Source organism: Canis lupus, chromosome 31 (assembly GCF_003254725.2).
Source record: "Canis lupus dingo isolate Sandy chromosome 31, ASM325472v2, whole genome shotgun sequence".
Lineage (NCBI taxonomy): Eukaryota > Metazoa > Chordata > Mammalia > Carnivora > Canidae > Canis > Canis lupus.
In genome coordinates this window covers 25,628,424-25,650,693 of record NC_064273.1, presented here as the reverse complement: position 1 = coordinate 25,650,693, position 22,270 = coordinate 25,628,424, and the positions used below count along the sequence as shown (strand labels likewise).

At 36.7% G+C, this 22,270-nt stretch overlaps 1 protein-coding gene across 4 annotated transcripts in view; it reads left to right on the top strand.

Annotated features, from left to right (window-relative positions):
* The window catches only part of LOC112661764 (keratin-associated protein 24-1), a 35,007-nt gene extending 18,989 nt beyond the window's left edge, over positions 1 to 16,018 (top strand). For 2 of the 4 annotated variants that reach the window (XR_003137951.3, XR_007407599.1), the window contains 4 exons: positions 11,023 to 11,149; positions 11,695 to 11,832; positions 12,410 to 12,483; positions 15,157 to 16,018. Coding sequence is in view for 1 of the 4 variants with exons in the window: in XM_025449878.3 (XP_025305663.1) it covers positions 2,811 to 3,572 (762 nt within the window). In the remaining 3 variants the exon portion in view is untranslated. Of the gene's footprint in view, positions 1 to 2,708; positions 4,428 to 11,022; positions 11,150 to 11,668; positions 11,833 to 12,409; positions 12,484 to 15,156 lie in introns of those variants that run through there. The other 2 variants (XR_007407600.1, XM_025449878.3) reach the window with 2 other exon arrangements.
* Positions 16,019 to 22,270: the final 6,252 nt, after the last annotated feature.

Here is a 22,270-nt window from a genome sequence, read left to right as displayed (position 1 = left end):
TCCAAGAATTAGGAAGTGGGCATTTTGGGTGAGTGGGCAGGTTTCTATTTAGCTTTTCATGCAGAAAAAAACAATACAAATAGAGGAATTAATGGAAGGAAAGATCTTTTTAATAATTCAGTGAAAATAGAGGTATTCATATGCTTTTCCAAATCCTTCAGAAGACAATGACACCCAAATGGTTTTTACTTTCTGCTTAAACTTATTATTGTGATGAGCTTATTTGCTCTATCACTGATGCTATCATCTCTGTGTCTTGCCAAGATGCAGACTAAAATAGATGACAATTCTGTAGAGGTATCAATTACAGAACATGGTGTGTGAATGGTTATAATGGTTACCCGTGACTGTGATGGGTAGGTAAGATGGCAAAACAAAAGCAAATGACAGGAGTTGATCCAACATGGATGGACCTACAGGGTATTTTGCTAAGTGAAATAAGTGAAACAGAGAAAGACAAATACCATGTGATTTTACTTATATGTGGAATCTGAAAAACAAAACAAAAGAATGAATAAACAAACAAAAACAGTCTCATAAATACAGAAAACAAACTGGTGGTTGCCAGAGGAGGAGGGCTTGGGGGCGGGGGGATGAGTGAAGTAGGTGAAGGGAATTAAGAGGTACAAAGTTCCACTTACAAAATAAATAAGTCATGGCACTAAAAGAAAAGCATAGGGAATATAGTCAATAATATTGTTATAACCTTGTATGATTACAGATAATAGCTACACTTATCCTGTTGAGTATAGGGTAATGTAGAGCATTGTGGAATCACCATATTGCACACCTGGAACTAATATAACATTGTATTTTAACTATAATTCAATTTAAAAAATAGAGGAGTTGAGCTAACACTACTTTTGCAAATCTCAACATTTGGTTGTCTAGAATATTATTGTACCAAATAAATTTAAATATGTTGTAAAGTCTCATGTTGTGAATATTGGTTATGCTGTGTGATGTTCTACATACTTTTTGTTGGATTTACACTAGTGTGAATGGTATTAATTTAAAATACTATTTAACACTAAATTCAAAGGAAAGCATGCGGGTTTAACAGCTGACTGACTTATTCTGTTCTCCTTTACCCTCGCCTCAAATCTACTTTGAGGAAAAATGAGACGAGATACCATATAGAAATACAGAAATAAAGTTCCACCAACCTCTGGGCTCTTCTATATATCACTAGGATTTGGAAACTCAGTGGAAAGTTGGCCATCAGCTGCCTTCTTTATTTGATTTCTTCTCTTGCCTGCCTCAGGACTGAACATTTCTGCACAAAATCCCAGGACACTCTGTAGCCAAACAATTTGCTGAAAATATAGTTCCCTGATCCTGACCCTTTTCACTTGAGAGACACTTCACAAGACAGCAAAACATGTTTAATAAAGAGTTGCTTACAGAATAAATATTGAGAGAAGCATGGAGAAAACTCAGATTGAGAAAAATGGAGAAAGTCTGTAGATTTAAATTGGTGTGCATTTTAAAAATCTAGCTGAGAAGCAGAGAATAGGAAGAGAAATCTAATTGTCATCTGTAAGGACAGTGTATTTTAAAAACAATCCTCATAGCTTATCTTACCTGAATAAGTTGGTACTGTCCTCTCTCTGAACTCATCACTGTTAATAAATGCATTCCTGTTTCCAATTCAATGTAGGTTGTAAGTTTGAATTATAGTTTATATTTTCAAGAACAAAATGCCAATTCTTCAGTTTGAATTAAAATCTTTAAATAAAATATTTCCATCCACTTTCACCATAAGGAGCAAAAAGTGTCATTTAAGATGTACAGTACTTATAGGAACTATATGTTATTCAAATACACTTTTAAACATAGCTATTCTCTTTTGTGGGTATAGAAAAAAATAACTCTTCAACACAGGAATAAGATAAAGTCTATGTACAAAAAAGAAGCAAATCAAGAATAAATCAAACTTATTTTGGGAGAAACAGAAAAATGGTATACATCTGGCAGGAATTGGGCTTTACAGCTGGGACAATGGAATGCATGATATATAATCTTAGCCAATTAGGAAGACATAATCTTGAGAAACTGGCCTTCTTTGATACTACATATTGCAGAAACTCTAAGAAAGAAATCTCATAGAAGTCTCGGTTACTTAGCAACCACTGACCCATGAGCACAAGTTAGGTCACTAAATCTCACGTGGATTACTGTGTCTTAGAGGGGGAATTCTCCAAATGTGTCAGATGAGAAGTCATCACCAATATATGGCCTAGCACAGTTAAGAGCATAGTACATATTTTGGGGGAACAATTCTTTCTATTAATAGTTCAATGCTTTACCCTCTCTTTTAAGCAACAGTATTGAGACAAAGTATTCAGCTCAGTTCACAATATAGGATTAAGTCCAACAGTATTTTACAGTAGCCAAAAGAATGGAAAATACAGGTTCCTTGTTTTGCTGGAATCCTTATTAACCCTCTAACGACTAGCTGCAGAAACCCATAGACACGTGAACTCTTGTTAACCAATGATTGACAGATGAGAGTTTGCTTATTAATGTTAAAATCACTATTCACTGAAGCTATGGTCTACAGATGATGGGTGATGGGTGATGCTCAAAGTGGCGATGAGAGATACTTTGAAGAATCAAAATAAACTTATTTTTATAGGAGTGCAAAGATGTCAGCTGCTGTAGCTAAACAACACATTAATAAGATGTTGTGTTGTTGTCCGAGGCAGTGAGAAGGAAGAGAGTCTGGAGAAGCTGCAGACAATCTCCAGGAAAGATATAAAAACTCCGTGGGCCACAGTATCACCATACTTCCACAGCCATCACTGAACATGCAGTCAGGCTCCATGTCTCTCTCAGGCTATTCTGGGAATTGCAGCAGCACATCCTACAGAACTCACTGTTATATCCCAGTAACTCCTTCCATTACTCTTTGCTCCAGTGATGTAAGCCCTACTCTTGGGCTCTGCTTACCCAGTAGTTACCAAGGAAATCTCTGGCTCCTGGATAACTGCCAAGAAACCTTTGGTGAAGCACCAAGCTGTGAATCTCCTAGCTGTGAGCTCAAGACCTGCACCGCAAGTTGTGACCCATCAAACTCCTGTGTGCCCTGCAACTCTCCAACAGCGGGCCAAGTTTGCAGTGCCTGTGAAACTACCAACATTGGACCCAAACCCAGCTGCAGCCCATGCACTCAGAAGAAGGGGTATGTATCTAATTGCTACAGACCCAGCCAATGTGCACCTAAAGCCTTCCAGAGTTTCAGCAATGGCTTCAAATGCTTTGGGGAACTTAATTGCTGGTCCAACAGTTTCCGACCCCTAAACCACTGTGGACTGGGTAGTTTGAGGTATAGAGGCTACCAGCATCTTCCCTGCATCCCCAGGGCCTTCTCACCATCGTGTTATATTGCCAGAAGCTGCCAATCCCAAAACTATTTAGTGAGAAATTGCCGATACTCAAGTTATGGACCAATGAATTGCCAACCGCTGAGATATTTTTCTAGAAACTTCCAGTCTCTGAGCTGCATTCCAAGTACCTTTCCTCCTCTGAGGTATTTATGCAGTGGTTGCAGACCTCTGAATTGCTATTGAGCAATGTTTTGCATTTATAGCTACTGGAAATTGGCCCATGGGGCTGATTCTACCAAGTAGTCACCTTCTCTAATATTCTGCTGAATTACTTCATGTGTCTTAAGAATTTTTTTTTTTTATATTAACCTCAAGTGCAACTCCAGGACTTATTAACCACAGCCATAATCACTTGCTAGCTTGTTTTCTCTGTTGCTCTGTTAATGTCCTTTGTGTTGAGGGCTGATCCTGAAGGTGGTATTGTTTCCGAGATTCCTACAATGGACACAATGAAGAGATTCCACAAAAAATACAACCATCGCCAGTTTTTTTTTTTTTATGTTGGCTGTTGCTGTCCCTTGTCTGCCAATGGGAGTACCCCCTACATTCTTGATGAAGAGGGGCCTTTTTGGTTTGACTGATGATTCCAGCACAGTCTTTCAGATTATTTTGCTTTTTATCAATGGTTTTGTGGACTGCTTAACTAGCATCGTGCTAAGAAGCTAAGAGATAGCATTACTTTAAATATGTTATGTTCAGCTACTGCATCCATCCCCTACTGACTGATTATAAGGATGTGAAAGCAGCAATGTCCAACTACAGCTCAAAATCGGAAGACCTTCAGCAACCCTTCTCTTCCAAAGAAGCCCAAAAGCCCTCAATTGTCTGGTATTTGGCTTTTATTCCCAATGCCTAAGAGAGAGCTCCAGGAGTAGCAGCAGCACAAGAATTATTTGTTGAAAGAATGACAAAATACTCTTATAGATTCTTCATGATTAGTGATGATCTATGTTCATGTTTCTGCTATAATCTTCCCTTGCTGAATTATGCTTTCTGATTCTACAAAAGGTTCTGGTTCATAGTTAATAAACAAATTTCTATTGGGAAATAACATTTTGCATTGTGCTTATTTCATATTCACCAAAGTTTTATCAATGTTCTGGGCAAAATGCATAGCATTGTAGAAGTACCAGTTTTCTGTCATTTAGTTTAACAGCCTAATTTAAAATATAAAGAAGATAGAATATGAATTCCTAGGACTTGTATTTGTTTTGTTTTGCTCTATTTTTAACACACTGAGTGACATTTCTCTGAGAGTGTCTGTGATTGATATGCCTATAGAAAAGCTGGGAGAAACATTTATAAAATAAATCAATTTAGTGCAAATTGTATAAAGTATTAAATGTATATATATTTCCCTGCACAATGTGTGTATTTATTGGTTTTGTAGATAAAGTTTGGGCTTTGGAATAGATTTAATATTGAACCCTGAGAGAAATTAACCTCTAAAAAGTTCTCCAAAAAGTGAAAATAAAATCATCCATCTCAGTGGTAAAAAGTAACATCTATCCTAAGAATTTTTGTAAATGAAAAGCAAATCATGTTTAAAGTCAAATAAAATGGCCTGTGGGGATGGGTGTTAACTGGAAATTGGAAGAATGGAAGATGGTCATCAATATCAGGAGTCTAAAGTTAAAACTCTTGAAGCAGACAAAAGGAGCTGCCATTTTATTTATTCAGTAGTCCTACTATGGATAAGAAAAGCTTATAGAGGGGATCCCTGGGTGGCTCAGTGGTTTAGTGCCTGCCTTGGGCTCAGGGCATGATCCCAGAGTCCTGGGATCTAGTCCCACATCGGTCTCCCTGCATGGAGCCTGCTTCTCCCTCTGCCTGTGTCTCTGCCTCTCTTTCTCTCTCTCTGTGTCTCTCATGAATAAATAAATAAAATCTTAAAAAAAGAAAGGTGTAATATTAATTTTTAAAAAAGGAATATTAATGCATTACTTCTGCTTGAATCTGTCTGTGGACACTCGAGTCACTCCTTTGTGAGTTCATTTCATTTTCAGAGAATTCTATTTGTTGAAAATGTCTTCTTTATATTGACACAAATCAGATTGTTCTTAGCAACCATCCATTGACCATATAGGACCATTTTAATTCCTTTAACATTGAACAGGTGTTCAAGTATTTGAAAATAATTACTGTTGTCCCGACCGAGTATTCAGCTGTCCAAAACTAAACATACACTCTTTCTCTTTACAAACTTTAATAGAAAACCTATTCTTTGAAGCGTCGAATGAGATTCTTTGGGGATATCAAGATTTATAGATCCTCTTCTCAAGGACTATACAGAGGAGTAATATACTGAAACAAACATAATACTGCTTCAACCATTTTGAGTACAATATAAAATGAATCATAAGGAGGACTCTAACAGGAGAATTAGAGAATACTTGGTGGAAGAAACAGCATTGGAGTGACACCTGAATGTGAGCTGACTGGGGTATGAGTATGCAATGAAGAAAAAGGAGAGTGGGGGTAATATATATTCTTAAAAAGAGGCATAGATTAGTTTAAATCAAGGGAAGGAAACATAAGATCATCAGTAAGGGAAAAAACTGGGAGAAAATATAAGACATTGGATTAAATAAATATCTTGGATAGGAAAGAGTTACTTAAAAAGGAATAGACAAATAATAGTTATAAAATAAAAGACTTGTAAATGTGGTTACAACAAGATCAAAAGCTCCTGGTAGCAGGAGACATTATAATGAAATTAAAGCAAAAATGGGGGGGTGGGGGTGAGAGGGAGTCTGAGAACTTTCTGTACTTTCCACTCAAATTTTTTGTAAATCTAAAGCCTAACAAACAGTCCTAGTGGAAAATCATCACACCTCTTATATGTCAGTTATAGCCAAATGATAATAATAATAAACCAAACAAACAAAACATACAAACAAAAAAGCAGGATTGAGAGAAAATAGTTATAACCTGCACCATAAAATTATTGTTCAGAATATTTAAGAACTACAAGAAAAGAAAAAAAAGCCCTAGTGACTTAAGAAGAGGTAAAGAATACAAGCAATTAGGGGTGCCTGAGTGGCTCAGTCAGTTATCAGTCTGCCTTCAGCTCAGGTCATGATCTGGGTGCAGGGATTGAGCCCTGTGTCAGACTTCCTGCTCAGTGAGTAGTCTGCTTGTCTCTCTCTCACTGCCCCTTACCTCTGCTTATTCTTAAATACCCCTCCCTCTCTTAAATAAAATATTTTAAAAAATATAAGCAATTATTCATAAAATAAATACAAGTGGCCAGTAAACATATTGAAAATTGTTCCATCAAGTAGTCATTGGTATTACAAATGCAAGACATTATTTTTAATCATCCATTTGGCAAACATTTTAGTTTTGTCAACTCAGAAACATATTCTTACACACTGAAGCTGGTGGTAGAATTTGACAGAGCTGCTATATGTGAATATTTAAAATGTACATATTGTATGACCAGATACTTCCACTTCTTAATGTCCCCCCTACAGAAACATTCTTTCAAGTCCTACAATATTTATTTCAGTACTGCCTGGATACTGAAAAATTAGAAGCAATGGAAAAGTTCACCAAAGGGTAACAAATTAAATGTAATGTAGTCATACTAATCAATATTTTACAAGAATTAAAAACAGTGGATCCATATGACACATAAACATGTAGATCTATATGCGTTGTATGATGAAAGATATATTACAAAATAAAAAATAAGATTACAAAAATATGATAACGTGTGACTTTTATGTATAATCTCACACTTATCAATTAACATTTCTTAAAATTATTTATCATCTATTTATCTAGGCATCTATGTATCTGATTAGAATAAAAAAATTCTAGAAAAACACAACCTAAGTTATGTTAGCTTTGGGGGAGTTTTAGAAATGGTAGTTGGTGATTCTCAAAGTGATTTTTAGACTTAACAGTCCTGCTTTGATTCCCTAAGTAATTAAATTTGGTCCCATTCTATGGCTTTGTAAAGTATATAATCAACAACTTCTCCTACACTACTATTTTTTTTTAAGATTTTATTTATTCATGAGAGACGCACAGAGATAGGCAGAGAAGTAGGCAGAGGGAGAAGCAGGCTTCATGCAGGGAGCCCGATGTGGAACTCGATCTCAGAACCACAGGATCATGTCCTGAACCAAAGGCAGATGCTCAACTGCTGAGCCACCCAGGTGTCCCATCCTACACTACTGTTAATAAAAATATTAATTAGCAAAGTGCTCTATAACACATTGTCTTCTAGAAAACCAGAGAATGCAAAGTCTCATACATGTCTGTTCAATTTAACTTAGGCATAAAATATGCTTAATAAATAAAATACAATGTCCATAGCTCCGATAGCAGCTAATTTGTAGAATCCAACAAGGTCTTTTTAAATTTGCGCTTAAAAGTAGACAAATGAATTATTACTTTTCCCACACATTTCACTGCACAGCTGACCAACACTTTCTGCTTCCCAAATAAAAGGAGAACAACTATTTTTTGTTTAAACAAGCTACTTATAGACTTAAAATATTACTTTCTATAGTTGTAAAAGTTTTACAAATCCAAATATAAATGTCTTTTTTTTATGCTTATCTCCCTCTTTCATACACAGCAGAGCAAGGAATACAATAAATTTACATATACATCTATTTTCTAAATGCTATATATCAAACGACTCTATCCTGGAATTTATTTAGTGCTCAATTGACTTAATGGATGATTAAAGTCTCCAGTCTAATTTATATTCTTAAAAGTCTATGTTTAGATGATTAACAATTTACTTTATAACAAAATTTTAGATAGTTGATGAAGCTACTGCATTTGGCATGCTATTAAAGGCCTGAATAAAATTGCATAGTTCTCCTGTTTGTTTCTATCTACTATCTCGAAACTATATAATTAGCCAATATCTTTTTGAATCTTTCTTTCATCTACTATATTTTCTTATTTATTACTTATTTATTTATTTTTAAATTTATTTTTTATTGGTGTTCAATTTACCAACATACGGAATAACCCCCAGTGCCCGTCACCCATTCACTACTATATTTTCTAATGGATCAGAAGTAAACCCATATCATTTCTAAGCTCAGTGTAAACATTAATAGATTTTTAAACTTTTGTTCCATTGAGTTTCTCAATTGTGTCTTTCTCTTTGAGTTCTGCATGAAATGCCTATCAATGCTTTCAATATACAGTGGGTGTGCTACACATGATTTGTTTAAGAAAAATGGATCTCATCCACCAAGAGGTCTTTGATGAATTAGCAGTCTCACCTGACAGTTCAATTAACCATATTGTCACTCTCAATATCACAGAGAATATCTCAAAACCATGTAACTCTATATTTATTCATAACCACTGACACTATGCGGTCCATACTAAAATTTCCACCTACACTAGCACCTGCTGAAATTATAGTTTCTAGATTCACTTCAGAAGTGAATCAGAAGTGAAGTGAATCCTTGATCAGATGTGTGTACCTGTTGTCTCAGAGCTAATAAAATTATTTCTTCAAGTATTCACTATGCTCACTATGCTTGCTCTTTTTGTTTGTTATTTTAATACAATTGACAGGTGGGACTCAGGAAATTATCAAGTTGTGTATCTATAATCAGGTCACTGACAGATGGGAAAAGAATGGAATCTCAGCTCCCACCATTGTTTTCTATGCTTTACCGTTTGTAGTCCTGAAATTTCTAGATGATTCTATTTTGACTGCTCTCATTCTAAGGCCTTAAAACTTAAAGGAAATGTTATCCAAAAATATGAAATATTCTTTTAATTAAATATATATTATAAATTATAAATAATTCATAAATTATAATTTATAAATTTATAATATATAAAATTATAATATATAATATATAATATATATTGACATATATTACATATAATATATATATAACCTCTAAGTTTACATTTGGAATCTGATCTAAAAGAATAATGTTAAAATTTCCCTAAGGAATAAAAATTCTAAAATCAGAATGATTTTTTTCAAGAAAGAAAAAAATAAAGATTTTAAGTCCAGAATCCTTTCTTTCAAGAAATAATTATGACAAAGGTAATTATTATTATCATTTATCATTGCTTTTTATTGTGAACTGTTCTCACCTGGAGTGTGGGCACTGAGATGGGTGGATTAAAAATCATACTATCCCAGAATCTTTTCTTTTTTTTATCAATATGCATCTTCTAGCAGCCATCTCTAGCAAGGAATAGGCTTTTGTGAGCTCTTCCGTCCAGGATTGGGGAATACATTGGAGCTCTGCTTTGTCCTACAAAAACTGGGTGCTATATGAATCTTGAGTCACTTCAAAGAATATTTTTTTGGCCAACGTACTCAAAGATATATACTAAGTGTTTGTTTCATCATGTAGTTTTGTGTGTGACATCATGACTCACACATCATGAGTGTAGCACAGAGATTAGCAGAAGAACTAGGGTATTTATTTATTTATTTATTTATTTATTTATTTATTTATTTATTTATTTATTTTTAGAACTAGAGTTTAAATCCTGAATCTGCCACTTACAGGTTATGCAACTTAAGCTGTCTCTTAACCCTCTAGGCCTTTATAAAGTAAGGGGCTTTCTGACAAGTAAGTGAACTAGTTTATAAAACACCTGGACCCAATACCTGGGAATAGTGCTCAACAAATAGCAGGCATTTTTATTACATAAACAAGCAAAGAGATCCTCAAACTTATTAAAACAGCAGGTGTCTTTCTGCAGATGATGTGATTGAAAACCAGAATCCAAAGTTCCAGGGCTAGTTAGTTGGGTAGCAAGAACCAAAATCTAGATTCCCTTTGTACTAGTCCAGTATTTTAGCAGGGCAGGCAGTCTTATCCTCACTAGTTCCTATGAGGAATTAATTTTTCCTTAATGCCCACCTGACTACTCTTTCAATCCTTTCTCACTAGGCCCCTGGGGAAATGAGTAACCTTTATGATTGATAAATGTGAAGAATAATGGGGCACTTGCCTTTCAGCCTTGATCTTCCCATCTTGGGAGTTCTTCCTTCCTGCTTTCTCCATTGTGGGAAATTTCTCCCAGACCCAAGCTGTCCTGATGTAAATAAATTCTAGGGTTCAGAGTCAGCAAGGTTATTTGTTTTAAAAGTCCTAATTCTACAACTTGGCTTCTATCAATAATAAAGGGGATAAATATGTGTGTTCTCTGCCTGCAATTTTCTTCAATTTTGATTTTTAAGTGTTCAGAACTCACTTAGTAACAAGTAGTCTCTCAGAACTCCAATAGTGCTTTCTAAAATAAGTCACACAGCTTATCACTTAAGGAAGATTACCTATACTCTAAGAAACAACTCATTAATGAAGAGATGTACTCTAGAATACTACCAGTATGTAATTATTTTAAACCAAGTTCATGGGTAAAGTAAAACAGATAACAGTACTACATTTCATGATGGCCTCTTTTTCCCATTGTGGTTATTAAATATAGGAAGTGAATTGAACATTAAACTGGAAAAATATTTATTTGATAGAATACACACATGGCATATATATCATATATATATAAATATATATAAATATATATATTTATATATATATATATATATTTAGCCCAATGCTATGGCTAGAGGCATAGGTGACAGAACAGGAACTGTATAAGGAAAGTATAAATCTTTTAGATCCAATAAAATTATTATAAACCACCTAACTTTGTCATTCCAAGATCAGATTGTGCCATTTAACTTCATTTGATTCCGTGAAGCAAGGAACCTACAGGAAAGATGCCAAGAACAACAAATCTCCAGTGTATGTAACCTTTCCCCTCTAGGTTAGGACATTGTTCTGAGGTACTGAATCATATGAGTTTACAATCCATAATTCAGGGAAAGATATTACATGGGAATGAGTCAAAGGGGGTAATACTTATAGGAGAAAAATATTTTAAAATTGGATATCAAACAGAGTAAAATATTTGGAGAACTGTATAGAATTAGAACTTGTGATCCTGATCTTGTATACATTTGAGGAAGCTGATAGTCTAGGAGGAGAATAAACACATTCTCAAAGAAAGAGATTTAACTTGAGTCAGTACAGCCCTTAAAATTTGGCTTGGAACACACAGCATGTACTTATTACCATCAACAATAAAAACAGGTAAGAGAAGCAGACAGAAAAGGAGGGAGGGTCAGAGGGGAAGGCAGTGTGGTGGAAAGAGGGAAAGAGATGGGGATAGAAATGGAAGTAGGGGTGGAAAGAGGAAGAGAAGGCAAAGGATAGGAAAAGAAAGAAAAGGGAAGGGAAAGGTATTCTTTAATTATTTTCCAGAAATCCCTCTTCCTCCGCTTATATAGGAATTATTAAACTGGCATCCTAATAAGCTACCAAGCTCTTAAGCTCATGATCAATCAATGCCATCTTGACCTGGGCCTCTTTGCCTTGGTGGGCCACATCTGACTCCCCAGGATTTCATCTCTTGCAAGATTATTAAGGTGGGTCACAAATAAATTTTGAATTATTGCTAAAACCAGTGTGATCTTTGACAATTATCCTAGAACTAATAAAGGTAATAGTTATACTAACTTTATGAATGCTTCTGAATAAATATGTTTATAGATATATGTGTATGTCTACATATACACATCTATTTTTTTATCATGATTCTTAAACTGTGTGTGTATCTAGAAGTCCTGGTTCCACATATTTTGTAATATATATTTTGAAAATACATATTTACCACTTAGGTTTTTTTTTTTTGTATATTTCTTTATTGGAATTTGATTTGCCAACATATAGTATAACACCCAGTGCTCATCCTGTCAAGTGCTCCCCTAAGTGCCCGTCACCCAGTCACCACTTATGTTTTTTTCTTTTTTCTTTTTTCTTTTTTTATTTTATTTTATTTTTTTTTATTTTATTTTATTTTTACCACTTATGTTTTAATTATCAGTTTAACACCTGGGTGTAATAATCACAAGTGTATCTTCTCCATAATTTAGAAAACTGATGATAAAGAGAATTGACCCAAGATACATTTTTCCTTTTCTTCTTGTCTCTCTTGAAATATAGGTAATAGAGATATTAAGCATAAAAGTACAATCCAGCCTGAGGCTTAGAACATCTACATTTCTCGTTGCTTTCAGGTAAGATAGACTGCTATTATAAAATATTAATGGAAACATAATATAAAAGCATAAGTATCCACCAAAATGGTAGGATAGCTCTATTTGACAGAAATAGTTGTGGTGATTTTCAAGGAAGCCATCTCTACTCATTCTGGAAGAAGCATGAACTCTTTAGTCTAAAAGCTCCTGACCCACCTGAATGTAAAGGCACAGTGAAGGCCACCAATTACAGCTGAACAGTGGAAGAGAAATTTATGTAAATACTCTCGAGGAAGCATCACTGAAGGAGGAAAAAATGTTTTTCAGGTAATGACAGTTAAATCAGACACAAAATTGACCCAAATCCTTTTTCTCTGATCTAAATATGGGACTCAATTTCAGTCTCTTGATTCCAATGTAATTGATACATGTTCTATGCTAATCAATAGTGTAAGAAGACCTCAACTTCAGAGTCTCAGGCCCTAAAGATCTCTGTTTCCAGTGGTTGTAAGAACACTTCATGCCATCAATATCTGTTTACCAAGTTTTACAATTTTATTTTTTATTTTTTTTCAATTTATTTATTTATTTATTTATGATAGTCACAGAGAGAGAGAGAGGCAGAGACACAGGCAGAGGGAGAAGCAGGCTCCATGCAGAGATCCCAACGTGGGATTCGATCCCGGGTCTCCAGGATCGCGCCCTGGGCCAAAGGCAGGTGCCAAACCACTGCGCCACCCAGGGATCCCAAGTTTTACAATTTTAATCCACACATGAAAATTTGCAAATATTTGCCATTATTTCCTCATAAGAAACTAGGAAGTTCAAGGTAAACATGTTCTAAAACAAACTGTTAAAGGCAGAGGGTTTTCATGATCACTACCCAAAAGGGAGCAAGTGTCAATGAACAAGGGCTTCAGGGACAGTGTGTTGACCTGAAAATGTCTGCCTCTGATCACATGAGGGTCTCGATCGATTTGGCCATCCTGCTAGAGAACATGGAGCCAAAAAGCACTCCCAACAAAGTCATGTATGTCCAAGTCTTTTTGTGTTTGTGTGTGTATGTGTATGTCTTTAAAAAATACAAAGACAATGAATTTTTTAGAATGAACAGTCTTTCAACTTTTCTGTATAAATACTAAGGCCATTTGGATGGTTGCCTGGGAAAGCTTGCACGCTGGTGGGAAGCGGGTATAGTCTGGCCTGTCACTGCAGCAAAGTTGGACAGATGGCTAGGGATTAAGCAAAAACAATGCTTGATCATACAAGGAAACCAGGCGTGGAGTCAGGAGACCATTCTCCAGTTTGGATTTTGCCACTAAATAGTTGTGTGACTAAGATAAAAGCACGTTTTCTCTGTGGGCTCAGTTTCCTTTCCAGTAAAACGAAAAGGTTAAATTTAATGAGCCCATACACCTGTAAAATATGATGATTCTATCATTCTAGATATAATATGTGTTAAAATTTTTTATGGTGTTTGACTATGCTTTCCTTCCCTCTGTTCCTTTCCCAAGGTGCTTATCAAGATCCACTTAAGCCTAGCCAATGTCTGTTAATGATATAGGCATATTTTAATTACATGTGGAAAATAAATCATTACATCATGAGAGATGCTCTTAGTTCTGGTACATTCTAATTATTAAATTGCCAAGAGTTACCAATGGGAAGCTTTACACCTAATTTATCTGCTTCCACAAGACACAGCCTTCAGCTAATGCTAGTTTATGTGTGAAAAGGGGCAGAAACAGAGGAAATACCCATAGGAGAGCTGAATTTTCTGCATGAGCTAATTTTCTGAGAAGAACCCACATACTCCAATCATTTTAACTCAGAGACCCCACCCCTCTTGTAAAACATGTACACCAGGTACACTAGTAAAATGAGCCTCAGCCCTCAGGCCAGACTGCTATAGCTTTTCACTGGATTCCAGCTCCTGACATCTGACGAATCACATGTCACAACTGAAAACACTACTGTCATTATAAGGTAATAAATAATAAGGTATGCACTAATGTTGACCATTCAACCTCTACCACTTATGAACCTTTCAAAAGAGTAAAATAATAAAAAGTCTGACACATTTTTTTTCAAGCAACATATTAACTCGGGTTTGGTTGGGCTGGGATCTGGACTTCTTCCAAGAGTTGGTGAAAAAGATTACTAATTCACACATTCTTTTCCTCATGTGAAGATCCAGAGATATCATCTGCTTATTTTTGAACGTGTAAAATAAAAAGAAAACACAAAGAAAGGAGAGGCAAGCTAATCGATGCAATCATCATACTCAGAAACTCAAGGGAACACCAAAGATGAAACATTTATGGTAACCAGGCACCAGAATATAACCTGATCACAGGGGCAGATAGAGGAGCAGAGACACCAGGATAAATTATCCTCAAGTGGTGCAATTTTTTACAGGCTAAGAAGCAGTGTGGAGAATTTTTACTTAGTTCCTTAAACCTTAGGGTGAGTTTTTGTTGCTAAATCACTCTAAGTGATGAGATTTCAATGCAAAGTAGGAACACGTGGTTTTGTTTTGTTTTATTTTGTTTTTTCCCCTTCTCTAGATTTACTCTTGCCTGGAGGCAACACGGGTTGTAAAATAATGTATCTGAGAAACAAGTTTTAATAGTGCATGATTACTCTCAACTAATTTCTAGCAACCAGGTCATTTGCCAAGATCCCTACTTTTGACCCTTGCTCTAATTGCAGATAAAGGGAGTTGCTCACTGTTTCTCAAGCATTTTACCTCTACAAATGTTACTGCACACCACGACGTGCACATGGTTCATTGATGTGATGAAGGATCCATGCTGACAGATTCTAGATCTCATTTGGATATTGAATTCTTTTTTTTTTTTTTTTTAAGATTTTTAAATGTTATTTATTTGAGACAGTGAGAGAGAACATGAGTTAAGCAAGAGGGGCAGAGGAAAAGGAAGAACAAGAAGCAGACTCCTTTTCAGTCAGGAGCCGGATGTGGGGCTTAATCCCAGGACTTTGGGATCATGACCTGTGTGGAAGGCAGATGCTAAACTGACTGGTCACCCAGGCGCCCCTGGATATTGAATTCATTGTGATCTGTCAACTAAAGACTCAGAATGGTTGGAGAATGACCATTTGAGAGTTTAACTTATTTTCCTGAATGTAAGGTACGACTCCCATTCTGACAGCTGCTCAGGGTCCATGCAGAGGAATAGAAGCCATGACAATTAAAAAGAAAGAACTGGTTAAATAAGTATTAGTAATGGAACTGAAAAACAAAGAGAAGTATCAAATTGACAGAGCAAATAATAGTAACTGCAAGAATTCAGGGACAAAGAGAAGTTGAGATTGTTGGAACTTAGTAGCTGTAGGTGCCTGAGAGTCAGATCTCTTGAAGAGGGGTGCTGGTGTCCTTGTGGGGCTTGGAGGACCCTGAAGCCCAGGGCTAGACCCCTGAGGAGGGGGCACTGCTGCTCAGCAGAGCTTGTCTCTTTGGAGCAATGGGGAGGTAGGTTTCAGCGGGGTGTTCTTCACTTCAGAGGGTGGAAGGAGAAGACTGGACCCAACTGCCATTGTCTGGGTGAGGATAACTGGACGGGAAGCAGTCTCCTTTTTTCTTGGCTGACTTTGTTTCCCTCTAGTGCCCCCTATTGACAGACTCTAACGGGAACAGTTCACAGAGGAGAAACTGTGGCTTTCAGAATCTCAGCAGGAAAATCTCTTAAAGCCAAGACTAGACTGGAAGATTTAAAACTAAGAGATGAGGATGTGGAGAAAGGGGAACCCTTCTGCACTGTGGGTGGGAATGTGAACTGGTGCAGCCACTCGGGAAAACTGTGTGGGGAGGTTCCTCAAAGAGTTAAAAATAGACCTGCCTTATGACCCAGCAATTGCACTGCTGGGGATTTACCCCAAAGATACAGATGCAGTGAAACGCCTGGGACACCTGCACCCCGATGTTTCTAGCAGCAATGTCCACAATAGCCCAACTGTGGAAGGAGCCTCGGTGTCCATCGAAAGATGAATGGATAAAGGAGATGTGGTCTATGTATACAATGGAATATTCCTCAGCCATTAGAAACGACAAATACCCACCATTTGCTTCAACGTGGATGGAACTGGAGGGTATTATGCTGAGTGAAGTTTGTCGGAGAAGGACAAACATTATATGGTCTCATTCATTTGGGGAATATAAAAAATAGTGAAAGGGAATAAAAGGGAAAGGAGAAAAAATGAGTGGGAAATATCAGAAAGGGAGACAGAACATGAGAGACTCCTAACTCTGGGAAACGAACTAGGGGTGGTGGAAGGGGAGGTGGGCGGAGGGTGGGGGTGAGTGGGTGACGACAGGCACTGAGGGGGGCACTTGGTGGGATGTGCACTGGGTGTTATTCTGTATGTTGGCAAACTGAACAATACAAAAATAAATTTATAAAAAAATAATAAAACCAAAAAAATAAATAAATAAAACTAAGAGATGATAGTTTAATAACCATCACAAACTGTACTTTTCTGAGTAAACTCTGTCTATGCTATACATTTGTCATTTTATACTCTCTGTAAAGTCATAAGTACATGTAATTGGTATGTCTGAAAAAAAAATTTTTCCTTAAAAAAAAAAAAAATACTTGGGTGCCTGGGTGGCTCAGTAGGTTGGTTAAGTGTCTGCCTTTGGCTCAGGTTATGATCCCAGGGTCCTGGGATTGAGCCTCGCATCAGACTCCCTGTCCCTCTGCCCCTCCCTCTGTATGCTCACTTGCTTGCTTGCTCTCTCTTTCTCTCAAATAAATAAAATAAAATAAATAAAATAAATGAGTGAATAAATTTTAAAAAGCCAATGAAACAAAATAAAACAAAACAAAACAAAATACTTTAGCCCTTTGCCATAACTCTGTCACCACCCCATAGCTATGTCACCAAAGAAACTCTTTTATGAGTTTCAGGATAGATGTGTATTATAATGAATCCCTCCCTAACGAATTATACTATTATTTCAGTGTAAAAGAGGCCTGTTTCTAAAGCAAGACTGGCCCATTATTAAAAACCAAACGAATGAAATGAATGTATGACCTAAAATTAGTTGTCTTGTACAACTTTCCTATCTTCTGAATCCCTGTTACATGTTTCTCTAGGGCCTTAGACTTTTATCATCAGTAACTGATCTGGATTGATTTGTTAGGGTTTAATGGTGGTAAAAATAATAGCATCCCTCTTCCTCAGTAACATCTGAATCAATAGAAAAACAAGACAAAAGTATAAGCAAATGAGAGTAAATTGCCACATTTACTACTAAAATAATTATCCTTGGAGAAGAGGGCCTCTATCTGAAGCTAAGTGGTGCTCCTGATATTAAGTACAAAGTTAAACAGACTGATGTTCCCATAATCAATGATACTGGCTCACTGAAGTCCAAAACATATTTAGGAGGGAAGCAGGGCAGAACAAAAGCCCCCTAACAAGAAGGAGAGAAGGTGTAAGTATGCTGCTTTCCTTATGCAAACTCACTAATCAGACAAGAAAATTTCCATCCATTTGCCTGCTGGGCAGATGGAGCCTAGAAGGTCCACTCTGTTGGAACTCCCACCATGTGGAAATAAATACCAAGAGCTGAGGACAAGTCGTTTTCCTCATCCTGTCTCCACCCTGGACAGAATTCTGTGGAGACAGTGACAATGATTGTCTTACTATCAAATCTTCAATGCCTTGGTCAATATTTGACGATTAATAATAACTTCATAAACATCGGTTTATTCCTAGTTGATTGATTCTTAGATGGAAATTCATACTTAGAAAACTTAAATTCAAACTCTGGTCTGATACTAACTAGCAGTGTTACTTTTTGACAAGTCATTTGACATCTCTAGACCTCAATAACTCATCTGTCAGATGGAGTTATAAGCCTAACGCTAACTGGATTCTGGGATCCATTCCAGTTTTACAATTCTTGAGTCTTCTCTATGCTTCTCTAGTGTTGTGCAGAAACTATGGCTGACAAAATCAACCATGTAACCATGGAGCCTGTAGTATAAACAAATGCTAAAATAAACATGTTTAGTGGGCAGTCAGAATGACATGGGCTGATTCTACGGGTAGATTGCCCTTCATTTTCCATTCTCTTGGTATTTTATTCTTCCTGAAGATAAAACCAAAGATTAGAAAACAAGACTGTTATCCTAGTTCCTGCCTTCCACGTGTCTTTTGTACTTTAATAAAGTATTGGAAGTCCAGTGCAGTATCTTGGTGCAACCATATGATAATCAACATGGAATCCTATAAGTAGGTATGATTACCAAGGGAGATTGTGAGAAGAAGCAGTGGGGATTCATAGCAATGGCATAAAAAAGAGAGACTGGACACCTGAGCTCCACCCAAATCTTGCAACCAACTCTCTGTGGGAATTTATGGAAGTCATATAACCTCTCAGACAGGTTTCTCACTTATAAAATAGGAGGCTAGAGTGCAAATCTCTGTATCCTCTTTTAAGACCAATATTCAACAATTCAGGTTAATGCTCTGAAGAATTCAATGTATTTGTATACCTAAAGATTTGACAGCAGGATACACATTTTAAATCTTAAGATTTTTTTTTTTTTTCTGATGAGATAAACAAAAGTAAAAGACTAAATGTGCCACTGTTTTTAGGTCTCACTGGGAATTAAATTTATAGAGAGCCATTTATGGGCAATTTGACATTAATTGTTAAAATTTGGACTATGTAGACTCTTTGTATCATGTAAAGTACTGAGTGATAGTCACCGCGAGTCTTTGGAACTGAACTGACTGGGCTTGGATTGTAATTTTTCCAATATGGCCTTGGACAGTTGATTTTGCCTCTTCATGGCCAGCTTATCGATCTATAATGAGGAATAAAATAGTAAGGATTATGATGATATCTACTCCATTGAGCGATTGAAATACACATGTTTTGAAAAACCTATAAATGTTCCAGGCATAAAGTAGCCATAATGAATACTATCTGCTACTGTTATTTCTATTATTATTATTTATTTTTATTTTTATTTTTATTATTTATTTTTGAAAAATAAAAAGGGAAGGGATTTTTTTAAGTCCAGAAACGCTGGTGAGGCTGGTCTGGAAGCCCTAGTGCTAGGGCGAGGGGTCAAGTGTTTGAGCCAAGGACAGACCCTGAGGGTGGAAGGGCAGGGTATGGGGTCACGCCAGTTGGGCAGGGCCTTCAGCGCATCCATCAGTAGCAGCAGGAACTGGACAGCTGCTCCCACGGGCACTCCTGTGGCTGTCCTGAGGCAGAGAGGCAGGAAGTCCTGGATGGAGCCCTCCCCTGGGCTGGCCAGAGCAGGCCCACAGGGAACATGGCTGTGACCCCCCGGAGTCTCTGCTGGGTGGGTGGCCAGGCCCCAGTGAGTCCAGGCAAGAGGCAGCAGAAGAGGTTTTAGAAACTAATGGCAAGGCTCTGGTGCAGGGTCCTCAAGCCACTGGCAGCAGGAACCCCAAGGTGTGTCAGCAGAGTGCAGAGCCTGTCTCAAGTCCCCAGGTCGGAAGGTCCAAGGTTCAGTAACAGTTATTACTGTTATTGGTAAATATGTGAACATGTTCAGGGAATACATGTTTAAGGATTTTCATTCAATAGAGCCTTCAAGGCAAATAGTAAGAAGTCAGCTAATAGTGATTAATTTGTATTAAAAGAGGAATTAAAATGGGAAAGTAAGAGAGGATAGATCACAAATAGATGATATTAACTCTCACAAAGCCAGCCAAGTGTGGCATAACTGCAGAGAGAAAGGGATGAGGATACCACTGAGAAAATTATGGAAACACTCTGAGAAACACTTGGGGGAATGAGTAGATAATTCTGTCCACGTGTAGGAAAATGACACCTTAGAACAGAATGTTGGGTGCCAGAAATAGAGAGAAAGGTCAGAGGACATTGATTTATTTGTGCAATATTCTTACTCCTAAATGTCCTGGAAAGATTATTTCTTAGCCCATGACAAGCAACATTATCTCAGTATCTTTCCTGAAAATCAGGTTGGAAGGTAAAGAAGTCAAACCCAACAAGAAAGGGTCCTGCAAACACCAGTGATTATAACATACCATGAACTAAGAAATATAGTTTTTCCAAGCCCCTCCTCCATAAAAGCATAAAGAGGAAAGCTAATTACTTATAATACAGCCATACTTTTTTAACGGGCCTTGGCGATGAGGTTGTGTGAAGTCCATGCATATTGACCTGATTTCCAAGACATGATGCAAGAGAAAACAAAACACAAGGCACAAAAGTGTAGTTAATTCACATTATATGAAGGAGGATGAGAAAAATTCAAACACTTATAAATTTCTAAATATTCATAAATATGTATGAAAATGCATAAAGTTCTGGAGAGATACACAGCAAACCAGAATGTTGTTTGCAACTGAGAAACAAGGATTTTAGAAGTAAATGTAGTGGGACGTGAGAGGGGGATAGGAGTATTAATTTACTTGTCTTTACCAGTATGTGTGAGTTTATTTCAGTGCAAACACTTTTATGAATTATTTACAAAATAAAATTCATTATTAAGGAATAATTTAAAATAAGAATTCCAGTTGCCTATGGAATTGAGTTTATGTTGGTGTGCTTACTCTCCTTCTAGACTTTACTTGATGAGGGAGTTGATTTTATTACATACTTTCCTGGAGTCCCCGCTAGTTTCAGCCAATTGTGTGAATAGGTCAGATTCTGTGGAGGGCCCCATGGACAGTATCTTTATTTTTTTTAATTGCCTTCTAAATTTTCAAGTTGGAAGTAGGAATTCCAGCATCATTGCTATAAAGTATTATGTAATGCCTGAAAGAAGTTGTAAATTGTGCTAATCATTGCTAAATCTATGTAGAACTGCCATGATGATTTTTTCTGATGAAAAATCTATCATCCAAAACTTGATTCATGCATCCACTCCACCTTCCATCCCTTCATCTTTAATAAGTGCCCACTGCATGCACAGTAGACAGAATATGATATATCGTGCCATGGAGTGGATAATGCCTGCATTAACATATCGACCAAGTATCTGACATCTCAAAGCCCTGCCTATATCCTGACTACCCCCGATCCTCATTGTGAATATTGGCTGAGATCTCTGGGGTCATTTCATTTCTAACAATACTCCTCCCCCTCTGCCAGTGTTCAAATCTAGGGCAAGGTGTCCAAAGCAGAACCAGAGGACACTTAACTTCACTTAAGAAGCTAAATATCTGGGACAAAGCTCATTTACCACCAAATTTTAAAGACCTTGGTTATCTATTTCTGATGAGAAGGGCAACTCTAGCTTTAAGAAACCATTTATTTATGCTGAATGTTGATTTACTGATAGGAAACTTTGGTACTAAATTATTCAAAAATTTTTTTTCCTGGCAAATGACAGGAAGAGAATTGATGAATCTTTTCCTTCCTAAATTATTTGCCTTTTAAGGAGACCACAGACTCTCAATTTTTTCATTGCAGAAGTTAATAGGATAGAATCGCCTTCCGAAAACTCAATAAATAATTTCATAAAAGACCTATAAGTTATTCATGGTTGTGTCTTAAGCATGAGTGCAAAGGAATAATTGGAAGATGGCAGAAGTAGGTGGGCATCAGATACAGAAAAGAGAGAATGAGGAGATTGACTATATGTAGAATAGTCAAGAAATAGGTTTAGTCTGAGAAAACGCTCAGACTAAACCTGAGACTGCTAAGCATTAGGAGTTCTTATTTGTTTAATCATTTGTTTTCTTTTGTATTTCTAGAATTTGAAAATAAAAAGATATTTGCTTTTTGAAAACTCAAAGCCTTTCTTCCAATCTGTCCCTGGATTTTTCTTTTCCCAGTCTTTCTCTTTCA